This window comes from Lissotriton vulgaris, chromosome 12 (genome assembly GCF_964263255.1).
Source record: "Lissotriton vulgaris chromosome 12, aLisVul1.2, whole genome shotgun sequence".
In the NCBI taxonomy this organism is placed as follows: Eukaryota; Metazoa; Chordata; class Amphibia; order Caudata; family Salamandridae; genus Lissotriton; species Lissotriton vulgaris.
The window spans coordinates 488241423-488264999 of record NC_141700.1 but is presented as its reverse complement, the minus strand read 5'-3'; the positions used below and the strand labels follow the sequence as shown (position 1 = coordinate 488264999).

Here is a 23577-nt window from a genome sequence, read left to right as displayed (position 1 = left end):
AGCGAGTGGCGGACATTGAGGTGAAGCAGGATGCCCGGGACACTGAAACGGAGGCGCTCCAGCAGTAAATCATACGCCTCCACGACCAACAGGTATACCTGCAATCACACCTGGAGGATCTTGAAAATCGCTCCAGGAGACACAACGTGCGCATTCGAGGTGTGGCTCACTCGGAGGTGGACAAAGACCTCTTCAAATTCACCAGGGAGCTCTTCAACCATATCCTAGACCGGCCGGAGGATGCAGCCCTCCCGATTGACAGGGCGCATAGGGTCGGACCACAGCGTACTGGGTCATCTTTTCCCGCAGACATTTTGGTCTGCGTGCAAGACTTTCGCACTAAGGAAGACATTCTCCAAAAAGCGAGGCTGAAGCAGCCCGTCTCCTTTCGAGGCCACTCCCCGACGCTGTACCAGGACCTCTACGCGCTCACACTCCAGAAGCACCGCTGCTTCAAGCCAGTTACGACTTATCTTCAGCAGCAGGCTATACCATACAGTTGGGGGCATACGTTCAGGATTATATTTAAGCTGGACAATAAGCTTCAACAGTTTCGCTCCCTTAAGGAAGCTTGTCAAGTGCTAGGTATCGACGTACCGACAGACGGGGATGAGCAGCCGGCCTCCCAGACAGGGAAGGGAGAAACATCGTCACAATGGCGCCAGCAGTGGAACCGGAGGCGCGTCAAACGACCCCCAAAGACAGAGATTGAGAGTGGCCGTCGGGGGGCGGTGGAGGCGGTGTCTGCTGACTTATCACAACAGCCGGGAGGCTGAAGCACCTCATGTTGGCATTTCTAGGGGTCACTTATGCCCTTGTGAGGGTCGATGGGGGGTGGGACGAGGGAGAGGTTGGACCCTTTTTCCCCCGGGACATAGTTTGACCAGTCATCTGTGAGAGATGAAGGACAATGATGGACCTTTGATTTTTTCCCTTTTTGGTTACTAGTTTTGGTGTGTTGGCAGGGGAAGGGACAGGATGGGGTGAGGGGTGGTGGGGGGTGGTTGGGGGGCACATGTTGGGGCTTTCATCTTTCCTGTGTTTTGTTTTGTGGGAGGGGATGGGTGGGGTTCCAGGTCCTAGGGGGTTCGTCACAGTTCAATGGCACGAGATTCCACTACCAGGTGCGGGGCCGAACCCGCGCAGGACTCAATGCTGGGAGGGCTCCATGCAGAGACGCAGACATAGAATCCGGGGTAGGCATCCGGAATACTGGGCAGGGGGGGTGGAGTCAGATTTATGGCCCCCACTGAGGTGCGCATTCTCTCCCTGAATGTGATGGGGCTTAACAATCCAATCAAAAGGCGAGCAGTGTTATCCTGCCTGGAGCACGCGCAGGCTGACATCTGTCTCCTGCAGGAGACGCATTTGCTGCAGAAAGATTGCTCCAGGGTGAAGGCGCGTAATTTCCCACAGCAGTTTTTCTCATCCGCCCCAAATAAGAAAGCGGGGGTGGCGATTCTAGTGGCTCAGAGGTTCCGCGGAAAGGTATTGCGTAAAGGTGCAGAGATAAAGGGGAGGTTGCTGTCGTACCATTTCTCACTGGGAGGGTTGGACTTCACAGTCTGCTCGGTATATGCCCCCAATGAGGGTCAAGAGAAATTCCTCCAGAACGCGCTCAGCGTAGTGGCGGCGTCCGAAGACAGGCATGTCCTTTTAGGGGGTGACCTTAACCTGGTGCTAGACTCCACATTAGACAGATCGGCGCAGCGTACCGCCCAGGCGTAAGACTCAGGCTGGGACTTTGTCAGAGGGAGGTCGTAGGAGGTTGGAAGAATTGGGTATGGTGGACCTCTGGCGAAGCTTCCGCCCTAACTCTAGAGCTTATTCATATTTTTCCAACGCACACCGCACATACGCCAGATTGGACTATTTTCTGGCCTCTACTTCCCTCCAAGCCCTGACATCCACTACGGACATAGGGGTGGCTACTCTTTCTGATCACGCCCCCATCTCGGTGACCTTTCTTTTTCCTCCAGTGCAGAGCCTCTCCAGATGCTGGTGACTCAGAGACACGCTTGTACAGCAAGAAAATCGAGCGCACGATCGAGGAGTATCTGCTGCACAATATCACTTCCGACACTTCCCCGACGACTCACTGGGCACCCTTGAAGGCGGTACTTAGAGGGGAATTTATAGCTTTATCCTCGGCTGAAAATAAGGCAAGAGCAGAGAAAAGGGATGAGCTGACGCAGAAGGTCAGGGAGTTGGAGGGAATGCACCAGAGGACGTGCGCACCTAGGATCTGGCGGCAGCTGACCCTGGAAACAGTCAAGCGCGCTAGACCACGATAAGGCAGAGTTTGCGGCATTGAGAACACGTCACATGTACTACACAGGGGGGGACAGATGCGGGCACTTATTGGGGCGCGCGCTTAGAGAGAAGAGGCAACAACACATGGTGAAGGGCGTTAGAACATCCGGGGGACACCTTGCTACGGGAGATCAGGAGATCGCGGCTGCCTTTGGCGATTTCTACGCCTCCCTGTATACGGGGGTGACACTGGACCACGCCACGAGCGTATCGTTCCTGGACTCCATCCAGCTACCGGTCCTCACATCGGACCAAGCAGCGGCCCTAGAGAGTGCGATCAGACCCGAGGAAGTCATCTCGGCCATTTCCAGGATTAAGCTGCGTAAGGCCCCAGGGCCTGACGGCTTCATGGCCATTTTTTATAAGACCTTTTGTACTCAGGTGGTGCCGCTCCTGACCACCCTCTTTAATTCCTTTTCGGAGCCGGGAGTGATAACGGAGGATCTCCTGGACGCTACCATATCCGTAATTCCCAAGCCGGGTAAGGACCCGTCAAGGTGTGAAGCCTATCGACCCATATCACTGCTCAACATTGACTTGAAGTTGTACACGGGTATACTGGCCGCGCGTCTGGCTCCACTGATGCCGAAACTGATAGTTTCGGACCAGGCTGGGTTTATCTCGGAGCGGCAAACTGTGGACAACACAAAGAGGGCGCTCCACCTTATCGAAAAGGCCACACGCACAGAGGGGGAATATATGCTGCTTGCTATTGATGCGGAAAAGGCGTTTGATCGTGTCCATTGGCCGTATCTGGAGCAGGTTTTAGTGAAGGCGGGGCTGGGGGACCGATTCCGCACTTGGGTTCTGAATTGTTACTCACGGCCCTCGGGGTAGGTGCAGGACACTAATTAAATGTAATTTACTATTCCCACTCCAGTCTACATTAATTTGGGGTAGGTACTGGACACTAATTAAATATAATTTACTATTCCCACTCCAATCTACATTAATTTGGGGTAGGGTCTGGACACTAATTAAACAGAATGTTTTTAAAATTTCAAACCATACTTACATGTACATAAAATATGTTTTTTCATATAATATATTTGTATTAAATACAAATATAATACTAATGTTTTTTTGTCATGTTAATAAACAAATAAAAAATTCCACCTATACACAATTAGTATGAAATGTAATTCTCATAAATAATGGACTATTCCAACTCCATTCTACATTCATTTGAGGTAAGTGCTGGACAGTAATTAAATATAATTTACTATTCCCACTCCAGTGTACATTAATTTGGGGTAGATGCTGGACACTAATTAAATATAATTTACTATTCCCACTCCAGTCTACATTAATTTGGGGTAGGTGCTAGACACTAATTAAATATAATTAACTATTCCCACTCCAATCTACATTCATTTGAGGTAGGTGCTGGACACTAATTAAATATAATTTACTTTTCCCACTCCAGTCTACATTAATTTGGGGTAGGTGCTGGACACTTATTAGATATAATTTACTATTCCCACTCCAATGTACATTAATTTGGGGTAGGTGCTGGACACTAATTAAATATAATTTACGATTCCCACTCAATCTACATTATTTAGGGTAGGTGCTGAACACTAATTACATATAATTTACTATTCCCACTCCAGTCTACATAAATTTGAGGTAGGTGCTGGACACTAATTAAATATAATTTACTATTCCCACTCCCGTGTACATTAATTTGGGGTAGGTGCTGCACATTAATTATATATAATTTACTATTCCCACTCCAATCTTTATTAATTTGGGGTAGGTGCTGGACACTAATTAAATATAATTTACTATTCCCACTCCAATCTACAAAAATTTGGGGTAGGTTCTGTACACTAATTAAACATAATTTACTATTCCCACTCCAGTCTACATCAAATTGGGGTAGGTGCTGGACACTAATTACATATAATGTACTATTCCCACTCCAGTCTACATTAATTTGGGGTAGGTGCTGGACACTAATTAAATATAATTTACTATTCCCACTCCAGTCTACATTAATATGGGGTAGGTGCTGGACACTAATTAAATATAATTTACTATTCCCACTCCAATCTACAAAAATTTGGGGTAGGTGCAGGACACTAATTAAATATAATTTACTATTCCCACTCCAGTCTACATTAATTTGGGGTAGGTACTGGACACTAATTAAATATAATTTACTATTCCCACTCCAATCTACATTAATTTGGGGTAGGTTCTGTACACTAATTAAACATAATTTACTATTCCCACTCCAGTCTACATCAAATTGGGGTAGGTGCTGGACACTAATTACATATAATGTACTATTCCCACTCCAGTCTACATTAATTTGGGGTAGGTGCTGGACACTAATTAAATATAATTTACTATTCCCACTCCAGTCTACATTAATATGGGGTAGGTGCTGGACACTAATTGCATATGATTTACTATTCCCACTCCAGTCTACATTAATTTTGGGGTAGGTGCTGGACACTAATTAAATATAATTTACTATTCCCACTCCAGTCTACATTAAATTGAGGTAGGTGCTGGACACTAATTACATGTAATTTACTATTCCCACTCCAGTCTACATTAATTTGGGGTAGGTGCTGGACACTAATTACATATAATTTACTATTCCCACTCCAGTCTACATTAATTTGGGGTAGGTGCTGGACACTAATTAAATATAATTGACTATTCCCACTCCAATCTACGTTAATTTGGGGTAGGTACTGGACACTAATTAAATATAATGTACTATTCCCACTCCAGTCTACATTAATTTAGGGTATGTGCTGGACACTAATTAAATATAATTTACTATTCCCACTCCAGTCTACATTAATTTAAGGTATGTGCTGGACACTAATTACATATACTTTACTATTCCCACTCCAATCTACATTAATTTGGGGTAGATGGTGGACACTAATTAAATATAATTTACTATTCCCACTCCAGTCTACAATAAATTGGGGTAGGTGCTGGACACTAATTACATATAATTTACTATTCCCACACCAGTCTACATTAATTTAAGGTATGTGCTGGACACTAATTACATATACTTTACTATTCCCACTCCAATGTACATTAATTTGGGGTAGGTGCTGAACACTAATTAAATATAATTTACTATTCCCACTCAATCTACATTATTTGGGGTAGGTGCTGAACACTAATTACATATAATTTACTATTCCCAATCCAATCTACATTAATTTAGGGTATGTGCTGGACACTAATTACATATAATTTAATATTCCCACTCCAGTCTACATTAATTTGGGGTAGGTGCTGTACACTAATTAAATATAATTTACTATTCCCACTCCAGTCTAGATCAAATTGGGGTAGGTGCTGGACACTAATTACATATAATTTACTATTCCCACTCCGGTCTACATTAATTTGGGGTAGGTGCTGGATACTAATTAAATATAATTTACTATTCCCACTCCATTCTACAATAAATTGGGGTAGGTGCTGGACACTAATTACATATAATTTACGATTCCCACTCCAGTCTACATTAATTTGGGGTAGGTGCTAGACACTAATTAAATATAATTTACTATTCCCACACCATTCTACAATAATTTAGAGAAAGTGCTGGACAAAAATAAAAGAATAATAATAAAAATAAATACAAATTATAAAATTAAATAATATAATAAAATAAAATATTCCTTTTTTTAAAACAATTGTTATTTTTAAATGTTAAATTATTATTCAAAATAATTTAAAAAATTTTAAAAACATTACATTTTTTCCTTTAATATAGACTTTTTCATTACAAACACAAACCTTAACCACTATAAACACTACAACTCAATCCTAAATTTAAATAATTTATTTTAAATTGTAAAATTTTAAATTATTTTACTGTATTCAAATATTTCAAATTATTAAAATTGTTCCTATAGTAAGTACTTTTTACAAACAAACACAACCCTTATACACTATAAACCCTACAACTCAATCCTAAATTTAAAAAATGTATTTCGAAATGTTAAATTAATTTTTTTTGTATTTATAAATTTTAAATTATTAGAATTGTTCCCATAGTATGTACTTTTTACAAAGAAATACAACCCTTATACACCTTATACATGACAACTCAATCCTAAATGAAAATAAAATTCTCAAATTAAATTTTTTAGAATTTTCTATTTTTATTTTTAAAATATTATCCTAAAAAATTAACTTTTACAAAAAGAACTAACATTATCCACTATAAACACTACAACTCATTCAAATTTGTTTTTAAATTACAATTATTTTAATTATTATTTAATTTTTTTATAATTTTCTAAATTTTTTAAAATTTAAATATACATTTTTAAAACACTCCCCACCCTCATCCCCTATAAACCCAACATCCCGCACCTAAAGTTATATATGATTTTTAAACAAACATAAAATTATTAAAATGTATTAACACATTAAAATTACTAATTTAGAATACAAACGAAAATTAAAAACATAAATATACACATATTACTAAAAACTACACAATATCGATATTTTAACACAACGATATTTTATCATTTGATATTTTTACTTTCGATATTTAAACACACATACTACTAACGATATTTTTGTTATCGATATTAAATATTTCGATATATATTACCATCGATATTCTGTCACATCGATATTTAAATTTCGATATTACGTCTACTTACCCTTCGGGATGAATCACCAAGCTATCAATTTGCCCCTCAAAAGGTCCCAAACGGGAGTTGTACCTAGTGACCACCGTAATATCGCACTGGGTAGGGGTGGGAGTAAAGAGTCAGTCAACCGCATCTAAATTACAAAGTGGCTCATAAAAATTGCTAACTGGTATTGAATATCCAGGATATGACAAAGTACCATCAGGAACCCTTACACATGATTGTTGAGCTCTATCAGTCTGGTAAAAAAAAAAACAAAGGTACTACATTGACCTCCTGGGACTTTATTGGCAAAAAAGCCACCCTACTAAGAATTGTGCGAACAAGCAGTGGTGAAGCAAAAGAAAGAACAACACAGCCCCCCTCCAGTGATTTTACTGAGCCACCCACCCAATCTATCCTACAGGCCATCTTAAAGTTGGAAAAAAACTCATTTGACGTGCCCGTCTTCCCAGATAAAAAATTAAGAGATCTGTTGCGCAAAGTTGACCAATGCTCAAACTCCCCTTGAAGTAACATGGGAACATTTACTAAGACTACTGTTAGTGGATTAGCTTCTGGCAGCAAGTGGAATGTACCTGGAGCACTAAGACTCCCTCTATCTGCCCTCTGTTGCACTTGGGCCATCCTAGGTTGATTAGCTAGCTCCTTACTTGATACGGGACAATCAGAATTAGATGTGGCATATTCAGGAATCAGTGACCCCTGTTGCTGGCCCTTATTGCAATTCATATGTGGAGGGACCGACCCACCAGCAGGGAGCTGCAAAAGTGTGTTCTCAGCAGGTTTTCCACTTATAGCTGAGGAAACAATAACACTAGGGGGATTTCCTGGACATAGCGAAAACCCAGGGGCTCTACACTGATCAATAGTGCTTGAAGGGACTACCAAGGCAGTGGATGGTACCAAAGGGGGAGTTGAGCCCAGATGTGAATTTGGTAATGCCATGACTGTACACAATATTTCCAAAGTGATCAATCTTTTCTCCAAGTTAGTTAGTGACGCCATCAGGGGAGACGTGGCCACCCTTACTATGTCCTCCAATTTTCGCCCAAAATCCTTGCTTCCCGCTTCCGCCAGAACAGCTCGGAGAGATTATGGTGACCCATACCAGTAATCTGTCTTTTGTTGGGGAGGCCGAGACTGTTCACTGATTTTCTTTTCTTTCCCAGAGGTTTCATTTGGGCTGAACGTGTACTTTTAGCTTTTTGAGCCCTGGTGATAACCTTTGGTCTGGCACCCTCTTTATTAGAATAAACGGGATCTTGGGATGGAACTACCATTAGTGGAAGGGCAGGAACAGGAGATATAACAATAGGGGTTATAGATGGACCTACTTCCTGAACATACAAAGAAATTGTTGTCCCTGTGCCCAAGGGATCAAGGGAAAGCCTACGCTCCGTTAAGGCAATCATGTGCATTAAAGCTGACTCTGCTCTATTCCGGAAAGCGTCTAAGGTGCCCACCACCCCTTTCCCCGTGAGCGACTTTCTTTTAGCCATTGCCGTATCTGCTACACCAAGGGGAATAATGGAGTAAGACAACTAGTCCTATCCACACAGGCAATACCCCAACAATGTCTTGTTATACACGAATAATAATATTAATAAGAGCTGTTAAGGCTCACCACCACAATGATTTAATGTAAAATGTCAAGAGGAAGGCCCAGCCCAGCCTCCTCCTGCCTCTGACGGACTCAGACGGGCCTGTCTTGGCCCGGTCTTGGCCCGCTATGCGTCCCGATTGCGTACCGAGTAGCGGCTGCGTCCTGGGCTGAAGTAGCGCTCCTGTGCCAGTAGCTCCTCCTGCAGGGCGTCTGGCAAGGACCTACAACAACGTGCACACCGACCAGTGTCAGGATACGCAAAGGAAAAGTCTCCTGCTCTGCCGACTGCGTCCTCGCCTGAAGTAGCGCTCCTGCGCCAGTAGCTCCTCCCGCAGGGCGTCTGGCAGGGACCTACAACAAAGTGCACACCGACCAGTGTCAGGATAAGAAAAGGAAAAGTCCCCCGCTCCGCACACTGCATCCTCGCCTGAAGTAGCGCTCCTGCGCCAGTAGCTCCTCCCGCAGGGCGTCTGGCAGGGACCGTAGGCAAAATGAAAGTTTGCCATTTGTGCGCCCGTCCTCTCTGAGAAGTAAGGGTATTTTATTTTTTGGACCATTTCTTGCAATCCAGCATTATCCTGTGGCCTCTCGTGTCTCAATAAGGCAGCTGCCAATGGTGGCCTTACATTAGGTTACATTGAAGACCTCTCACACACAGGGTTGTGGTCACCTTCTACTCTTGCCATTACTTTCATGTCGATAAGAGCATGTCACAGTACCAAATTTATTGATAAGTAATCAATACGACTGGCGCAATGACCACTATTACATATATTTGACCCATGCCTTTCAGAATTAGATCTCCCATTTATTGCCCTAATCCCGCTTTCAATACATATAGAGCTTTTAATTGTATAGTTGCATCTGTCCATCTTTTAATAGGCACAATTTCAAGACTAGGGATGTCCCATTGGGTGTTTTCCTCTTCTGTTAAGTTGTAATCTTCGCTGTCGAAGGGCTCAAAAGTTTGTATTAAAGTCCCCTGCTATTACTAATTGAAAAATGTTTGGATTGCTTTCCATAAGTTGGTCCAATAATGCTATGGTATTGGTTCTTCTTCCACCTTTTATTCCTCTAGCATATACATTAAAAATGGTAATATGGGCTTGATATCTAGTCTGCATACAAATAGCAAACATGTCTGGGCTATCTATACAAAAAACCTGAATCTTATGCCCTATATCTTGCTTAACCCATATGGTCAGCCCTCCTGATGGCCTGCCTAATTGACCTTGAATTGCTGGTATATAATAATTCAGGTAAAATGGATAGAATATTGAGTCTATAGACCATGTTTCCTGAAATATGCAAATGACGTGGGTGTCAATTAAGCTATTCCAGTCCGATGAAGTTCCCCTGGATCTCAGTCCTGTAATATTCCATGATATGAATGAGATCTGAGTTGTCACCGTAGATTGGAGTAAATCGACCCTGTAATGTGTGTCCCTTGAGCTATGTTTGCGATTTCCTTGTTTCAGGTAGGTGGTGAAAAGCTGGGGTTCATGTAGAATACGTGAAATTGTTTGTTGGCCGGTACCCTCTTCAGTACATTCAGAGACTACATCCAGATGGTGCTCATGGAGAGGCTTCTATGACTATCAATCTAATTCATGTAAGGGCGAACCTTTTAGACGAAAGGAGGGAGGTTTTCGAGTGACAGATTCCATTGAAGGTTCTGGGGGGTTATGTTTAATTCGGATGTTTGTATCTGTTAAATAGGAAGTCCGAAAATCAAATGCCACTAGATTGTCAGCTAGTTCGCTACAGCCAAGCAAGCGTCAGTGCAATAAACTTCAAGTCAGAACCAAATTGAGGAAACCATGGGGCATATTATCCAGCGGGTTTATCTCCGCTTTTTTGGCTTTAAAAGCCAGGAAAGCGGAGATAAAATTATCTCCCTATTACCTAGCTGCCCCTAACACCAGTTAGCGACAGCTAGTAGGAGATAGCGACCATCTTGGGCCCCACTTTGCATGTCAGTGATATTTATCACTAATGAGATGCAAAGTGGGCGTGCCAAGATGTTAGAGACTGAAAACAGTCGCTAACATCGCTATCTCCTATTACCAACTTTTGGAGATATTCGCGCTAAGCGGGAATATCTCCAAAAGCTAACACCTGCCCTGAGCAGTTCTTAGCCATGCTATCCAATGGGAGGTGGATAACATGGCTAAGAGCATTAGCTCGCTAATGCATGAATATCGCTGACTTTTCAGCGATATTCATGCTTTGCGGCGATTTTTACCGCATTTGCGTTAAACCTTGGTAATACCAAGGTTTATTTGCGGTAAAAATCGCCGCAGCGCTGCGGTAAATTTTTGTCTCTAACCAAGCAATAGAGATAATTATCGCTATTGCTTGGTAATATGCCCCTATATCTTCCCTGATGATTGATCTGCAACCCCTTACATATCTGATCCATTGGGTGCATTTGTTTAGCAATGAGCTTTCATCCTCTTTAATCAAGCTAATTGATAGTTGGGGGACATTGAATGAAAAAAACTAAACATTTTTGTCTAGGCCCCTGTACTGAATCTTTTGAAAATTGTGTCATCTTGTACATCATATTTGGTCGAGATGATGTACTTAAGGGGTGCTTACGAGTGTCAACTCACTCTAAAAACTGGGGCCCTAGTGTAGGAGTTCGTACTAATTTGTAATTTTGCGGGGCTAGATGTTTTGCTGGGCCTTTGTATGTATGAATTGGTTCCATTCTTATTGCTTGTCGAGGATAATCATGGGATTTACCAATAGCTCTTGGAATCTGTCTGTCTGGGTGCGACTCGTTGCATGTCATTGTTAAGGGATTGTGTAGTTGATCCTTTATGTGTGCTGTATCTGCTAGTACAAGGTAAAGAGATTCAGATAGGGGGCTAACCATTGCTTTGAGAGCTCTGACCTCTTTAGTTAAGTCCTTGAACTCCAGTTTTAGATCTTTCATGGACCCTTTTTCTAAATTAGATGGCTTGAGGGGCAAGTTGGATAGAGCCCCAATTTAGCGCATTTGAGCGAAAAGGATAGGATTTTGTAGCATTTGGTGAATTGGTTTTATTTTGGGTTTTATTAGACTTAGACTTTTGTGCTGGGTGTCTTGTTTGACAGGTTTAAATAGTAGTATGCTTTCGACCCAAATATGTTTTTGACCCTGCCAACCCTTTTGTTACTGATGAAACCATTGCCTTGTGCAGTTCACAGGGTTAGGTTTAGGATTCCTTTCCTTCGAGATTATACTTGGTTGAGGTTGGTCATGGCATATAAAAAGTTCTATTTCCTTAATCAAATGATTGATTTCCTCAAGGGTACTTTTTTCCATCTCCCACACTATTTTATTGGCCTTAGATATTCCCAGGGCTTGCACTACTGCCTTGCGCTTCCCCATTTCTGGTAGATGGGATAATCTTGGGGAATTTTTAACACATACTGGCAATTTCAGACAAACTTATACAAATAACTGTCCCTTATAATAGTGTGGCAAATACCGTGAAATAAAAGGCAAAAACAGTACCATGCTGATGAAAGTCCAAGAGATTGGGCCCAGCAGCAGGGAGCCGGGAAATGTGGTCGGTCCGTCCCCCCACCCCCCCCCCATCAGCAGCACAGGTGCAAGTAAGAAAGTTCAACGTGAAGGTCCTGCATTGAGGGACACCTCAGATGTATTTATGGTGCTCCAGCTGCAGGGTAATGAAGTTGGGCCTCCGAGCCACGCAGGGGGAGCAATGAGGTGTGGTCTTCCCCTCCCGGTCAGCAGCACAGGTGCAGGAAAACTCATAGTGAGGGTCCTGCATTGCGATACACCTAAAATGTATTTATGGTGCTCCAGCAGCAGGGCAATGAAGTTGGGCCATGAGGGGGTAGGCGGGAGATGTGGTTTCTCCCTCCCCGTCAGCAGCAAAGGTGCAGAAAAGCTCAACATGAGGGTCCTGCATTGCCGGACACCTCCGAAGTATTTATGGTGCTCCAGCTGCAGGGCATCGAAGTTGGGCCATGAGGGGGAGGCGGGAGATGTGGTCTCTCCCTCCCAGTCAGCAGCACAGGTGCAGGAAAGCTCAAAGTGAGGATCCTGCATTGCGGCACATCTCTGATGTATTTAGGTACTCCAGTAGCAAGGCAATGACGTTGGGCCTCCAGGCCACGCCGGGGAAGCAGGGCAATGTGGTCTCTCCCTCCCCGCCAGCAGCACAGGTGCAGGAAAGCTCAAAGTGAGGGTGAAGCAATGTAGGACACATCCCATGTATTTATGGTGATCAAGCAGCAGGGTTATGATGTTAGGCATCCGGGCCATGCAGGGGGAGCCAGGAGATGTCACCTGTCCCTCCCCATCAGCAGCACAGGTGCAAGAAAACCCAAAGCACAGGTGCAGGAAAACTCAAAGTGAAGATCCTGCATTGCAGGACACCTCCGATGTATTTATGGTGCTTCAGCAGCAGAGCAATGACGAAGGGGCCTCTGGGCCACACAGAGGGAGCCTGGAGATGTGATATCTCCCTCCCCGCCAGCAGCACAGGTGCAGGAGAGCTCAAAGTGAGGGTCACACGTTGCGGGACAAATAAGATGTATTTATGATTCTCCAGCAGCAGAGCAGTGGTGCTGGGCTTTCAGGCCTCGCATGGGGAGCCGGGAGATGTGGTCTCTGCCTCCCCATCAGCAGCACTGGGGCAGGAGAGCTTAAAGTAATGGTCCCCTAAGGGTGTCTCACGTGGGGGATCCGACTTAGAGTTGCCTCCCTGTGCCATGCATTGATTCATCTTCATTTGGTGTGCCCCTCTCTGTGGCCTGTTTTTTCCCATGGTTATGCTTTCTAGGTGACTGGATGATACAGATGATGTTCACATGTCACAAGTGTGGCACTACAGTTTACATGGCATCATGCATCAAGGGGTTGGGCTGTACACCAGAGGGGGCACCCCAGGTACATGTCAGTAGATTCCAGTATGGTTCACTGCAATGGCCTCCTACTGCGTACTTCTGAAACGTCACTGATCGTCTCTCTGTATCTGCAGTCCTGCGTGCATCCGCATCACTGTTGTGGCTCTTATGTACGGGCTCGGGTTCAGTCTAGGTACCTATGGGAGTACACCTGAACATGTTGACAATGGCTGTATTAACTCTTCGTCACCACAGCTGCCCTGTGGTGGTTCCATCAGCCCTGTGGTGCATATCCTTTGGTGGGTAGAGTCCCCTCTTCTGTTACGACTTCTGCTGAGTGAGCTGAAAGGTTACTTATGCTTTTACAAAGATTTCTTTAGGGAGATATCACTAAGGATCTCCGCTATCCCCTGCAAGCGGCTCTACTTACCTCATAGCCACTCGATGGCAGTTCTGGAGTGGGGTGGCAGAGCCCAGGTGTCCCTGACTAGGTGTCCCCCTCTCCCCTTTTGTCACCGGGGCATATGCTTTTGGGAGGGAGGAAGGAGGAAAGCCACACCGACAACCATTTATGTGTGTAAACGGCCGCTTTATTGAAACAGGTGCACATCACACTTTATTAAAACTGTCACTTTACCTTACAAAACTAAAACCTCTCTAAACATCGAATTACCTGACGCCTTGACATTTCCTCCCCCCACCCCTACGATCCCCACATGATAAAAAAAAACACCCTGAAACATACAATACATAACTTCCAATACATTCAATAATGCACAATCTTATCACATAATATTAGAACTCCTACCCTCCCAAAACCTACAATCCTATCTGCTTTTCTGCAATTGTAACTAACGACCCTCTATTGTAAACTTCCAAACTGCTTAACCTTTCCCTGCTCCTGTTCACCAACTACCCAAACTTAACGATAAACTACCAAACTCCAGCCAAACTTGGCCAACTTCAAAAACAACTCCGCCGCCCAGGAAAAAGTGGAAGGGTAGGTGATTGCACCGCCTCCACCGGTTCCTGCCCCTCCAGTCCCCTGCAACCATTTCCCCGATGCACCTCACCCTTGGTTCCTCACTCCCTGCGCACACCCAAAAACCTGGACAAAACCTCTTGTAACTCTAACAGATAAAGGTCCATACCCATGCGGGACAGGTGAACCCCATCACCCCGAAACAACTCCGGCGCATCGTAACGAATGTCCCGATGCCAGACCTGTGAAAACCCCGAGTGCCTGCAATAACGAACCATCTCCACATTGACCTTCCTTCTGGCCTTATACACCGCCTGGGGTTTCACCGCCCCTCTCCAGACCATCTGCGAAACAAACTCAGTCCAAACAACCGTACACCCCGACCATCACCTCTTAATTTCCTATAAATCTTTTTTCATGGCCCTCATCAAGACCAACCCCGTCTCCCTAACCATGTCGTTCTCACCTAAGTGTAAAACCAACACATCCAGACACCTACCTGCTACCAACAAACTGTTAAGCGTACCCATCAACTCTCTCCAATGCATACCCCCTCTCCCAAACCAACACACTTTAAAAAGTGCAGGATTAAACCCTAAATTTTCCCCAAAGTAACTGACCCGGGCTTGCACCTGGGCCCGCTTCAAAAAGGAGTGGCCTACTATCCACACCGCCATGTAACGGGCGAGGGGACCGGCCATGGAACCTGAAACAAGAAACAAGAGTAAGTACACCGTCCACATAAACAACCGCGCTAATATTGGTCAGCATCACCGCGCACGTATCGCCTGTAGCAATCGGACAACCACCTGCCCAAGCACATGATGTCCCCTCGGCCCCATCCCCGTCTGTGCGCCTCCGACGCTGTGCCAATCCAAAAGGAATGTGTGCCATAGCTCCTCCCATCCACCCCCAGCAGAGCCAACGTCTTCCGCAATTTAGCCAACAGCTGCGAGACTGTAGCTTTCCGCCCATCTGCGTGCTGAAAGACCACCCCTTCCATCGGCTCCCGTGCCCGCAATTGCAAACCCCACCGTACTCGGCATACCTCCCCCAAGGCCACCTTCCCCAACGACACCCACCTGTCGACACTCCTCTGATCTGTTTTAGACTTCCGTAACCAAAGGCTAACCTCCTTCCCACCAAAGACAACCTCCAATCACAATTTCCCAGCACCCCCTCTAGACTTCAGCAACTCAGACACCCGAAAAGCCCCCGCGAACATCCACGCCATTAAGGTAGTGAACAAGCAAACCTCACCCGCATCCCGGCAAACAACAGGCAAGGCTCCCACTACCCTTCCCAACAAAGCCCACGATAAAGGGTGCTGCACCCGACCAAGCTTCCCACAGTCCCGGGCCCACCCTTCCAGCATCCTCGACCCGAGCTCACCTGCGGTCGGGGCACAACCCCATAAGAGTTTGCCCATGAAGGCAATCCCCGCCAGCTTGCCCGCTATGGTGACCCGTGTGAGCCCTTTCTCGATGAGCGACAAGATAAATTGTGTAACATCCTCCTGCCGTCCTTGTCCTGGAGACAGCCAACGCATCCCGGATGCCACAAACTCCCCCCATGCAGACACATACATCGCTCTCGTCGACTCCGCCAAAGATCCTAGAACCTGCTGGAACATCCTGTGTTGCCTACGTACCACAGTTGCGGAGGCATGCATGTCGGGTCTCGATCCGCGTCCTTGTCTAACCCACGGAATCTCCCTCACTGCGAACGAGACAAAGCATCTGCTATGTCATTATTGATCCCAGACACGTGCACCGCGCAACAAGCAATGTCATGGCGCAGGCAGCCCAACACAAACACACTCAGCAGTTTCAGCACCTGTTCATCCCTGGTGGACTGGCGATTCACCACCTGTACCACCGCCATGTTAGCCACATGAAAGGTCACTCGTCTGTGGGCCAGCACCTCCCCCCACAGCGAGGCCGCCACCACCAAAGGGAAAAGCTCCAAAAACGCGATGCTCCTCCCTCCCCCTGCCCACTCCGGGGCCACTTCTCCGCACACCACCTCCCCTGCCAATAGAGCCCAAAACCCTCGCTCCCTGCCGCGTCCGAAAAAATCTGGACATCCCAGACCAGGTCATCCCCCCCTCTGCATGTGGACCCCGTTAAAATTCTGCAGAAAAAATTGCCACATTCGCAAGTCCTCAAGAAGGCCCGCAGACAGTCATACGAGATGATGCGGAGGCCTCCGCCCCGCCAAGGCCCTGCCCAACCTCCTACAAAAGGTCCGACCCACTCGCACCACTCTGCAAGCAAAATTGAGGTGACCCAACAGCACCTGTATTTCCAAAACCGTGACCTTGTGCCGTGCCAACATGACCTTCAGCAGCCCCAACATCTGCTACTTCTTTTCCGCTGGTAAACGGGCCTCCATCGCCCCCGAGTCCAGCGCTATGCCCAAAAACGACAGTCCATGCCTGACCCCACTGTCTTCTCCAGGGCCAATGGCACGCCCAAGTCCTCCATGAGCTCCTGAAACCTGTCCAGCGCAACCTGGCAGTCCATGGAATCTGGGGTCCCAACGAAGAAAAAGTCATCTAGGTAGTGAATTACTCCTTGGTGACCCGTCCGTTCCATGAAAAACCATTGCAGGAACGTGCTGAAACACTCAAAAAGCAAGCAAACATCGAGCAGCCCATTGGCAATGCCTTGTCCACATATCAGCGGCCGCTAAACTAGATCCCCAGTAGGCCCCAATCGTCTGGGTGGACCGGAAGCAGCCGGAAAGCAGACTTGATGTCGCACTTTGTCATTTTCGCTGTTGCGCCCGCGGCCACAACCAAGGCCATGGCAGCGTCAACTGACTAATAAGACACTGTGGTCTCCCGCTCATCAATGTAATCATTTACCGAGCCACCTTCAGGCCACGACAAATGTTGAATGAGGCAAAACTGCCCCGCCTCCTTCTTTGGCACTACACCAATTAGAGACACAATCAAATCCTCCAACGGCTAGTCTTCAAAGGGCCCCGCCATGCAGCCCTCACTGACTTCTTTATCCAGTTTGCCCTGCACCACCTCCGGTTGTTCCCTGGCAGACCTCAAATTGTCAGCCCATCTCTGAAGCCGTGGCCCCTCATAACCATATGAAATCCTTCCAAAAACCCGGTCCGTAACCGATGCGCAGCCCCCCTGTCCGGGTAATCCTGCAGGGCCGCTACCAAGCGAGCCACCTTAACTGGAGTACGAGCCCTTTGGCCCAGACCCCTTACCCCCCTACCGCCTCCAGATTGCTGGGGATTCCCCGACCAGAAACCCCCAACCTGTCCCTGCTGACCCCCCTGCTGCTGCCCCGAAGCACCTCAGCATCTAACCAAGGGGTGCCCGTACTTCCCACAGCCCTAGCATTCATGCCAAAACTGGCAATGTTCCCTAGCGCACGCCCCCTTATTATAGTCCCAACAGGGCCCCGTGGACCAAGCCTGAGTATTGACCCCAGCCCCATCGTGTGCTGCCATAAGTCGGAGTCAAGCTCCCCCCACTTCGCCTCGGGGTCCCACGCCATCCTGGCCCTGAATTCCTTGTCGTACTGCACCCATGCATACCCGCCCTCCGTGATCTGAGCCTTCCTAATGACGTCCATGTATTTAAACATAGACACCGACTCGGGGAACTTCTCGCAATACACACTGGCGAATATTAAAAATGCCGCCGTCCAGTTCTCAATAGTGAGAGGCACCTTCGGCCTCTTCTGGAGCTCATACTCCTCCTCCTTGGAGCCCTCCTTCCGGATATAAAAGTTTTAGCAACTCAACATACTCCCCCTTCCAGATGCGCTCCTTAGTAGCCATCATCAAATGCGCACCCAACGGCTTCGCAACCCCCATATATGGCAGCCGTTTAATCTTAAGTTCCTTACTCTCAAGTTTCGCCAGACCGTCCCCAGCCGCCCCATCACCCGCTGTGCCAGCCCCCATCGCTGCGCCTTGTCCGCTGTCCCCAACGCCCTCCCCCCAGACTCCAAGGGGCCCACACTCCCCTTCTCAAGGCCATCCTCTGGCGCTTTCTCACCAGGTCCCACCCCTTCATCAGGGCCCACTCCTTTATCCTCCACATACTTCCCCTTCCTCAGACGATCCCCCCACCCCCCATCTCCCCCCCCACTCCCACAGAAACCATGCGCGCCGCCGCAACTCGATTACCTGATGCCAAGGACGCCGCACGCCGCTCTTCAACTCTCTGATCCCGGGCTGCCGTCCTCGCCTCCCAGTACGATGTCTGGGCCGTCCTCTCCCACGGGCCCCGTGACACCTGCAAAACACTGCCAACACAGTTATTTGGCCCCCCACCACCCTCGCCATCCCGCAGCTCTCCTTCCTCCAAGCTATCCTCATCCTCAATTATCTGTACCCCGCTATTCACATAACCCCGGCCGGCCGGCGGCGCCGACTGCACCCTTCCTGACACAGTACAAACATCCTGCCCCCTTCCCAAATCAGGAAAAGCATCCCATGCGGCGCTCCTCTTCCTGTGTTGCCCCCCAAGCCGTAGTGGCCCTGTGGGTGGAGGGGTCGGCGATCCCACCACGGGCCTACTTCTGCCGGCCGCGACGGGATCCCACGCCAGTGCCGGGCACGCCGCGGGAGGCTCAGCCCTCCCTTCACCTTGGCACCAATGGGCCGTCCCCAGCCCTGCCAATTCAGGAACCCCGCGGCACACGTCCTCCTGCAAAAGAAACAATAGGTCTGTTGTGCTGGGTCCCTCAAACTGCACCTCCCCCCTCCTCCATTACTCCTGTCTGCCCCCGCGCACCTGCCACCCTCGCACCCCCACCCTCCCTCCTGCTTCCCCACCCTCCTCGTTGCTCCAAGCCAACCTCCCTACAACCCGCTCCCCTATCATCGGAAGAACCCCCCCAACACCCCAGTCCCGCCCTCCCACTGCCCCCCTGCCTCCACTCCACCAACACCTGAAGTCCCTCCCGGCCACGAGGGGCCCGCCACCTCCCTGTTCCTCCACACCCTGCCCCCATCCGGCCCCGTGCCTCCCTGACCTGTCCCCCCAGGAATCAAAAACGTCCAGTCCCTCCCACTGTCGCCTGACTCTAACAACAATGGGGACATCCTCCAACCACTGCCTGTCCGCCTCCATATCCCCCGGACCCCTCCCCCATCTCCACCCCCTCCCACCCCCCCAGTTCCCCCCCTGCTCCTCTGCGGACACCTCTGCCCCTCCCATCCACCTGTGCCCAACTGAAACCACTCCCTGTACTTCATTGCTCGCCCCCCACGGCCCCCTGCCTCCCCCTTGACCTGTCCTGTACCAGCCCACTCCTGGGAGGAGATGGGCTCTCTCTGCGCCCCCCACGCCTCCCTACACCTGCCAATTCTCCTGACTTTGGCCCCGTCTCCCTCCGGGGGTCTTGTCGGCCCCATGCATCTCGCGGGGCCCCGCCTGCCTCAACACAGCTGCCCCCGTATTCCGGGCGGCCAAAAACCTAAATCTCCCGCTCTGTGGGGGCGCCCTTCCCCCTCCCCCCGCCCTACGGCTCATGGCCTTGCCCCCGGCTTCCCGCTCAGAGGCCCGTGCGGACCGCTTCGGTGCCCCGCCCCCTCTCCTCAGGTCCACCGCTCCCTAAGGACAGGGACGGTCGTCCGCCATTTGCACAGGCGGCGGGGAGCTGCGGACGTCCCTCCCCTGCCGTGCCTTCTTCCCTGCTACTCCGCCTCCCACGCCCACCGGCTCTACACCCAGGGCCACGGATCGTGCCCCGGCATCCGCGCTGCCCTGGGACCTCACCTTCCATTGTGCCGATTTGCATGGCGGTGAGCAGGCCAAAATGGCCGCTGCCACGCCGGCAGACGTGCCTCACCGGGGGCCAACCAATAAATCCATCCGTCCTGCTTCGCTAAGCAGGTGGATGGCCTCCAGGACTCTCGCATCTTCTCCAGCTATAATGGAAACAATCACCAAACGCCGAACAAAGCACCGACAACAATCGCCAAAGACCGCAGAAAAAAACCTAACCACAGCGCTCCCAGCCACCAGGTCACCAGAACCTAAAATGGTGGCTAGGTCAGGGCAAACCTCCGCAATATATCTTTGGGCTACAATTCAAAAATTGGGCTGTCTTTGGGCTACTTCTAAGGCAGCCCAAAGCCTCAAAATGGCTGCTCCCTGCTCGCCCCCTCCCCCTCCCAAATCTGCCCGGGGCAGACCTCGCAATGCTCGGCTGCCCCACCCAAACCCCCCCTAGTAATAGGGGAGGAGAGAGGACTTAATGCTTCCATCAGTTTTAAATCTACTGTGTGCTGAGATTTCCAGCGGGGCCGGCCCAAGACAATGTGTCCCTGATTAGTCGCCCCGTTGGTTGACCTATCCAGGTTGTGGCGACAGTCCTGTGAGGGCCCAGCGACCCGATGAGGTCCACGGCTCCGCCCAGTCCCTGATTTCAGTTAGGGCCCGACGCAGGGATGCAGGCACGGGGTCCCTCAAGGCCCGCCTCCTTCTCGTCTCCTTCACTCCGTTTGTGTGTGAATCTACCCATGCGGTGACCACAGCAATCCCCACTCTCTCCCTGTGGCTCTGTGGGAGGAGCCGCCATCACATGAGGCCACAGGTGCTGCTCCCCAGCACCGGGCCTCACTCGCAGAGAACCAACCTCACATCCAGCTGGGACGGGGGCCTGCAGGGACATATTGTGACCACCCCCGTCATCGGCAGGAGGGTCAGCATGATCGGCCCTGTCCGCAGCGCTCGGCCTGTTTGAACTAGCCGCTGTCAGGACATGCCCAGCTCCGTCTTTGTCTCTGGTGCCTGATGGGACTCTGATTCTGTAGTTTCTGTTACGGAATACTACTGCGCTCTGGCCCCGTACTTGTCTCTGAGCAGGGGGATGGTACTTGTTCTTAGTGGCTGGATAGGTAGGGGAATTTATCAGTTCTTTGATGGGTGCACTGAGGAGCTTCTCAGGCTGTGTCTGCTTCATCTTGTCCACGCCCCTGGTGGTAACATGCTTAGATGTCTTAGCAAAGGACGATTGGCTCGGACATTCACTCATGAGAATGAGTGACACCTTGTCACCAGCTAGAGTCCAGTAGATCAGTGACCCCCCCCTGTGTATCAACAGAATACTTTGAACATTCAACATGAACTGCAAAACACTATCTGCTTGCTGCAACTTGATAAAACAGATACCAGGAAGAAACTCTGACAAGCACATCCAGCTTCTTGTAACCGATCTGCCTCTCTTCAGGTCTACACATTCCAAAGGAGCGCACATTGTGTCAGCTCCGTAGGTCAGAGAACCTCTGGTGATGATGGCATATATAATGTAATATTTAAGATATGGGAACTTTATTGCATGACCTAGGAAACAATATGTGCATTTAGTTTAGCAGACACCCGTCAGTACACAAGCTTGCAGAAAAAACACATTTCTACATACCTCTGGCCCTCCGAGGTCAGTCTGGACCCAGCCAGGATGGATGGCAGTGCACAGGATGCCATCTGATTTGTACCCCAAAGACTGGCACTTTGTGAGCATGTTCAGAGCAGCCTGGAGGAAAGCGGAAATAGAGATAAAACACACTATATGCCAGCAAGAGTCCAACAAAAGTTCGCATTTCTGAAATGTCAATATTCATCCACACATTTGACAAAGCCAATCCCAGCTTAATCACATAAGAATCCTTTTAGACAATGATCCCTGTCAGTCTACTTAACAAGATTACCCGAGGTGCAGTCACATGCTGTTGTTTGAGGATACTACAATATGTTTGACTAGGTGCTGTGGTGTTCTCGTGTTTCAAGTAAATGATGACATTGTGACATCAACTGCTATTAGTGCGGGTACAAGTATTGGTAGTAAACATCCTTCACGTTGGTCAAAATTAACAATGTAGAGCTTGGTCTGAAATTTGACTTGTGCTCACACCTCACTATAATCTCTAAAAAGGTGTTGGATAAATGTTTTGGGCATCTAATACATCTAGCTAATAATGTGGTAATAATACTCAGGGCCTCATTTAGATCTTGGCAAATGGGTTACTCCATCACAGCGGTGATGGATATCCCATCCGACAAAATATAACTCCTAATCTATTTTAAGGGATTTATATTTCAGCTTTGGTATATCCATCACCATTGTGCTTGAGTAATCCGTCCTCCGAGCTCTAAATTAGGCCCATTATTTTCTAAGTGTACCAAATCATGTGACTATTTTGTTTTGCATTTCAGTCACCGCTGCATGGTTTACTGTTGTACATCTTTGATGTGCCTTTTTCTTCGATTCACATTTTTCCGGGCAGCCAGCTGATCTGGTGACATCTCCCACAGGGATTTACAGAGTCATCATCCATCTTTTAAGAAGATCTCAAAAAGGATATGAATATCCTTGTCTTCCCTGGATGACCAACAGGAGAAAAAGTTCCCTCAATGGCCACAATTTTATATTACAAGTATGCATCACATGGTTTATGTTGGAGGTGACAGATATACAACAGACTTTTTATTTTATTCAAAAAATATAAAAAAAAATACTTTTTTGTTTTTAGCATTGCTTTCAAGTTTATATATGTTCATTTGACTTAGAATTCATGAAAAACAAGTAATCACAATATAAACATTTCAAGAATTAATTTAATGGTTCATACAAAAAAAGGGAAATAGAGTGAGAATACCTATTTGTGAAAAAAACAATTTATACATATGCCCCTGATGGCACACAACCAATCTCAACTGACTAACACATTCATACTCTCATTACATACACATCCAAAACGTCTGAAAAAGGAATCTGGGTATTAATCAGCAGGGAAACCCCTGCCAACTATGAGTCTCAAAGCTGAGTGTGAGACCCCACACTATGGTCGACGCGCGTTTCGGCGGCCCACAGCCACCTTCCTCAGGACCTCTTCCAGGCAGTCAAAACCCACATGAACAGGGGACACTTGAAAACTATTAATACTGTTTGATTCCCAAGGAACAGTATCACCGGCATGAACCACGTAGAGGGGTAACTCAGAAGTTTCTCAATGACTATAATTTGAATGTGGGAGTCTCTATAGGTGTCCAACAGAATGATAGGAATGCGGTATTGCAAACCCAAAAGAGCAACTCGTGATTTTTCATTCAACTTGAGATCAAGTATGTTATTCTGTTCTCTGTCCCCGTGTAATTACTTTCAGTTGTGTTC

The 23577-nt window shown here is 47.8% G+C and overlaps 1 protein-coding gene across 1 annotated transcript in view; it reads right to left on the bottom strand.

Moving 5' to 3' along the window:
- LOC147676819 (uncharacterized) overlaps positions 1 to 23577 on the bottom strand; it is a 500104-nt gene that overhangs the window by 98825 nt on the left and 377702 nt on the right. The window contains exon 5 of the mRNA XM_086945234.1: positions 21829 to 21939. Coding sequence (XP_086801360.1) covers positions 21829 to 21939 — 111 coding nt within the window. The remainder of the gene's footprint in view (positions 1 to 21828; positions 21940 to 23577) is intronic.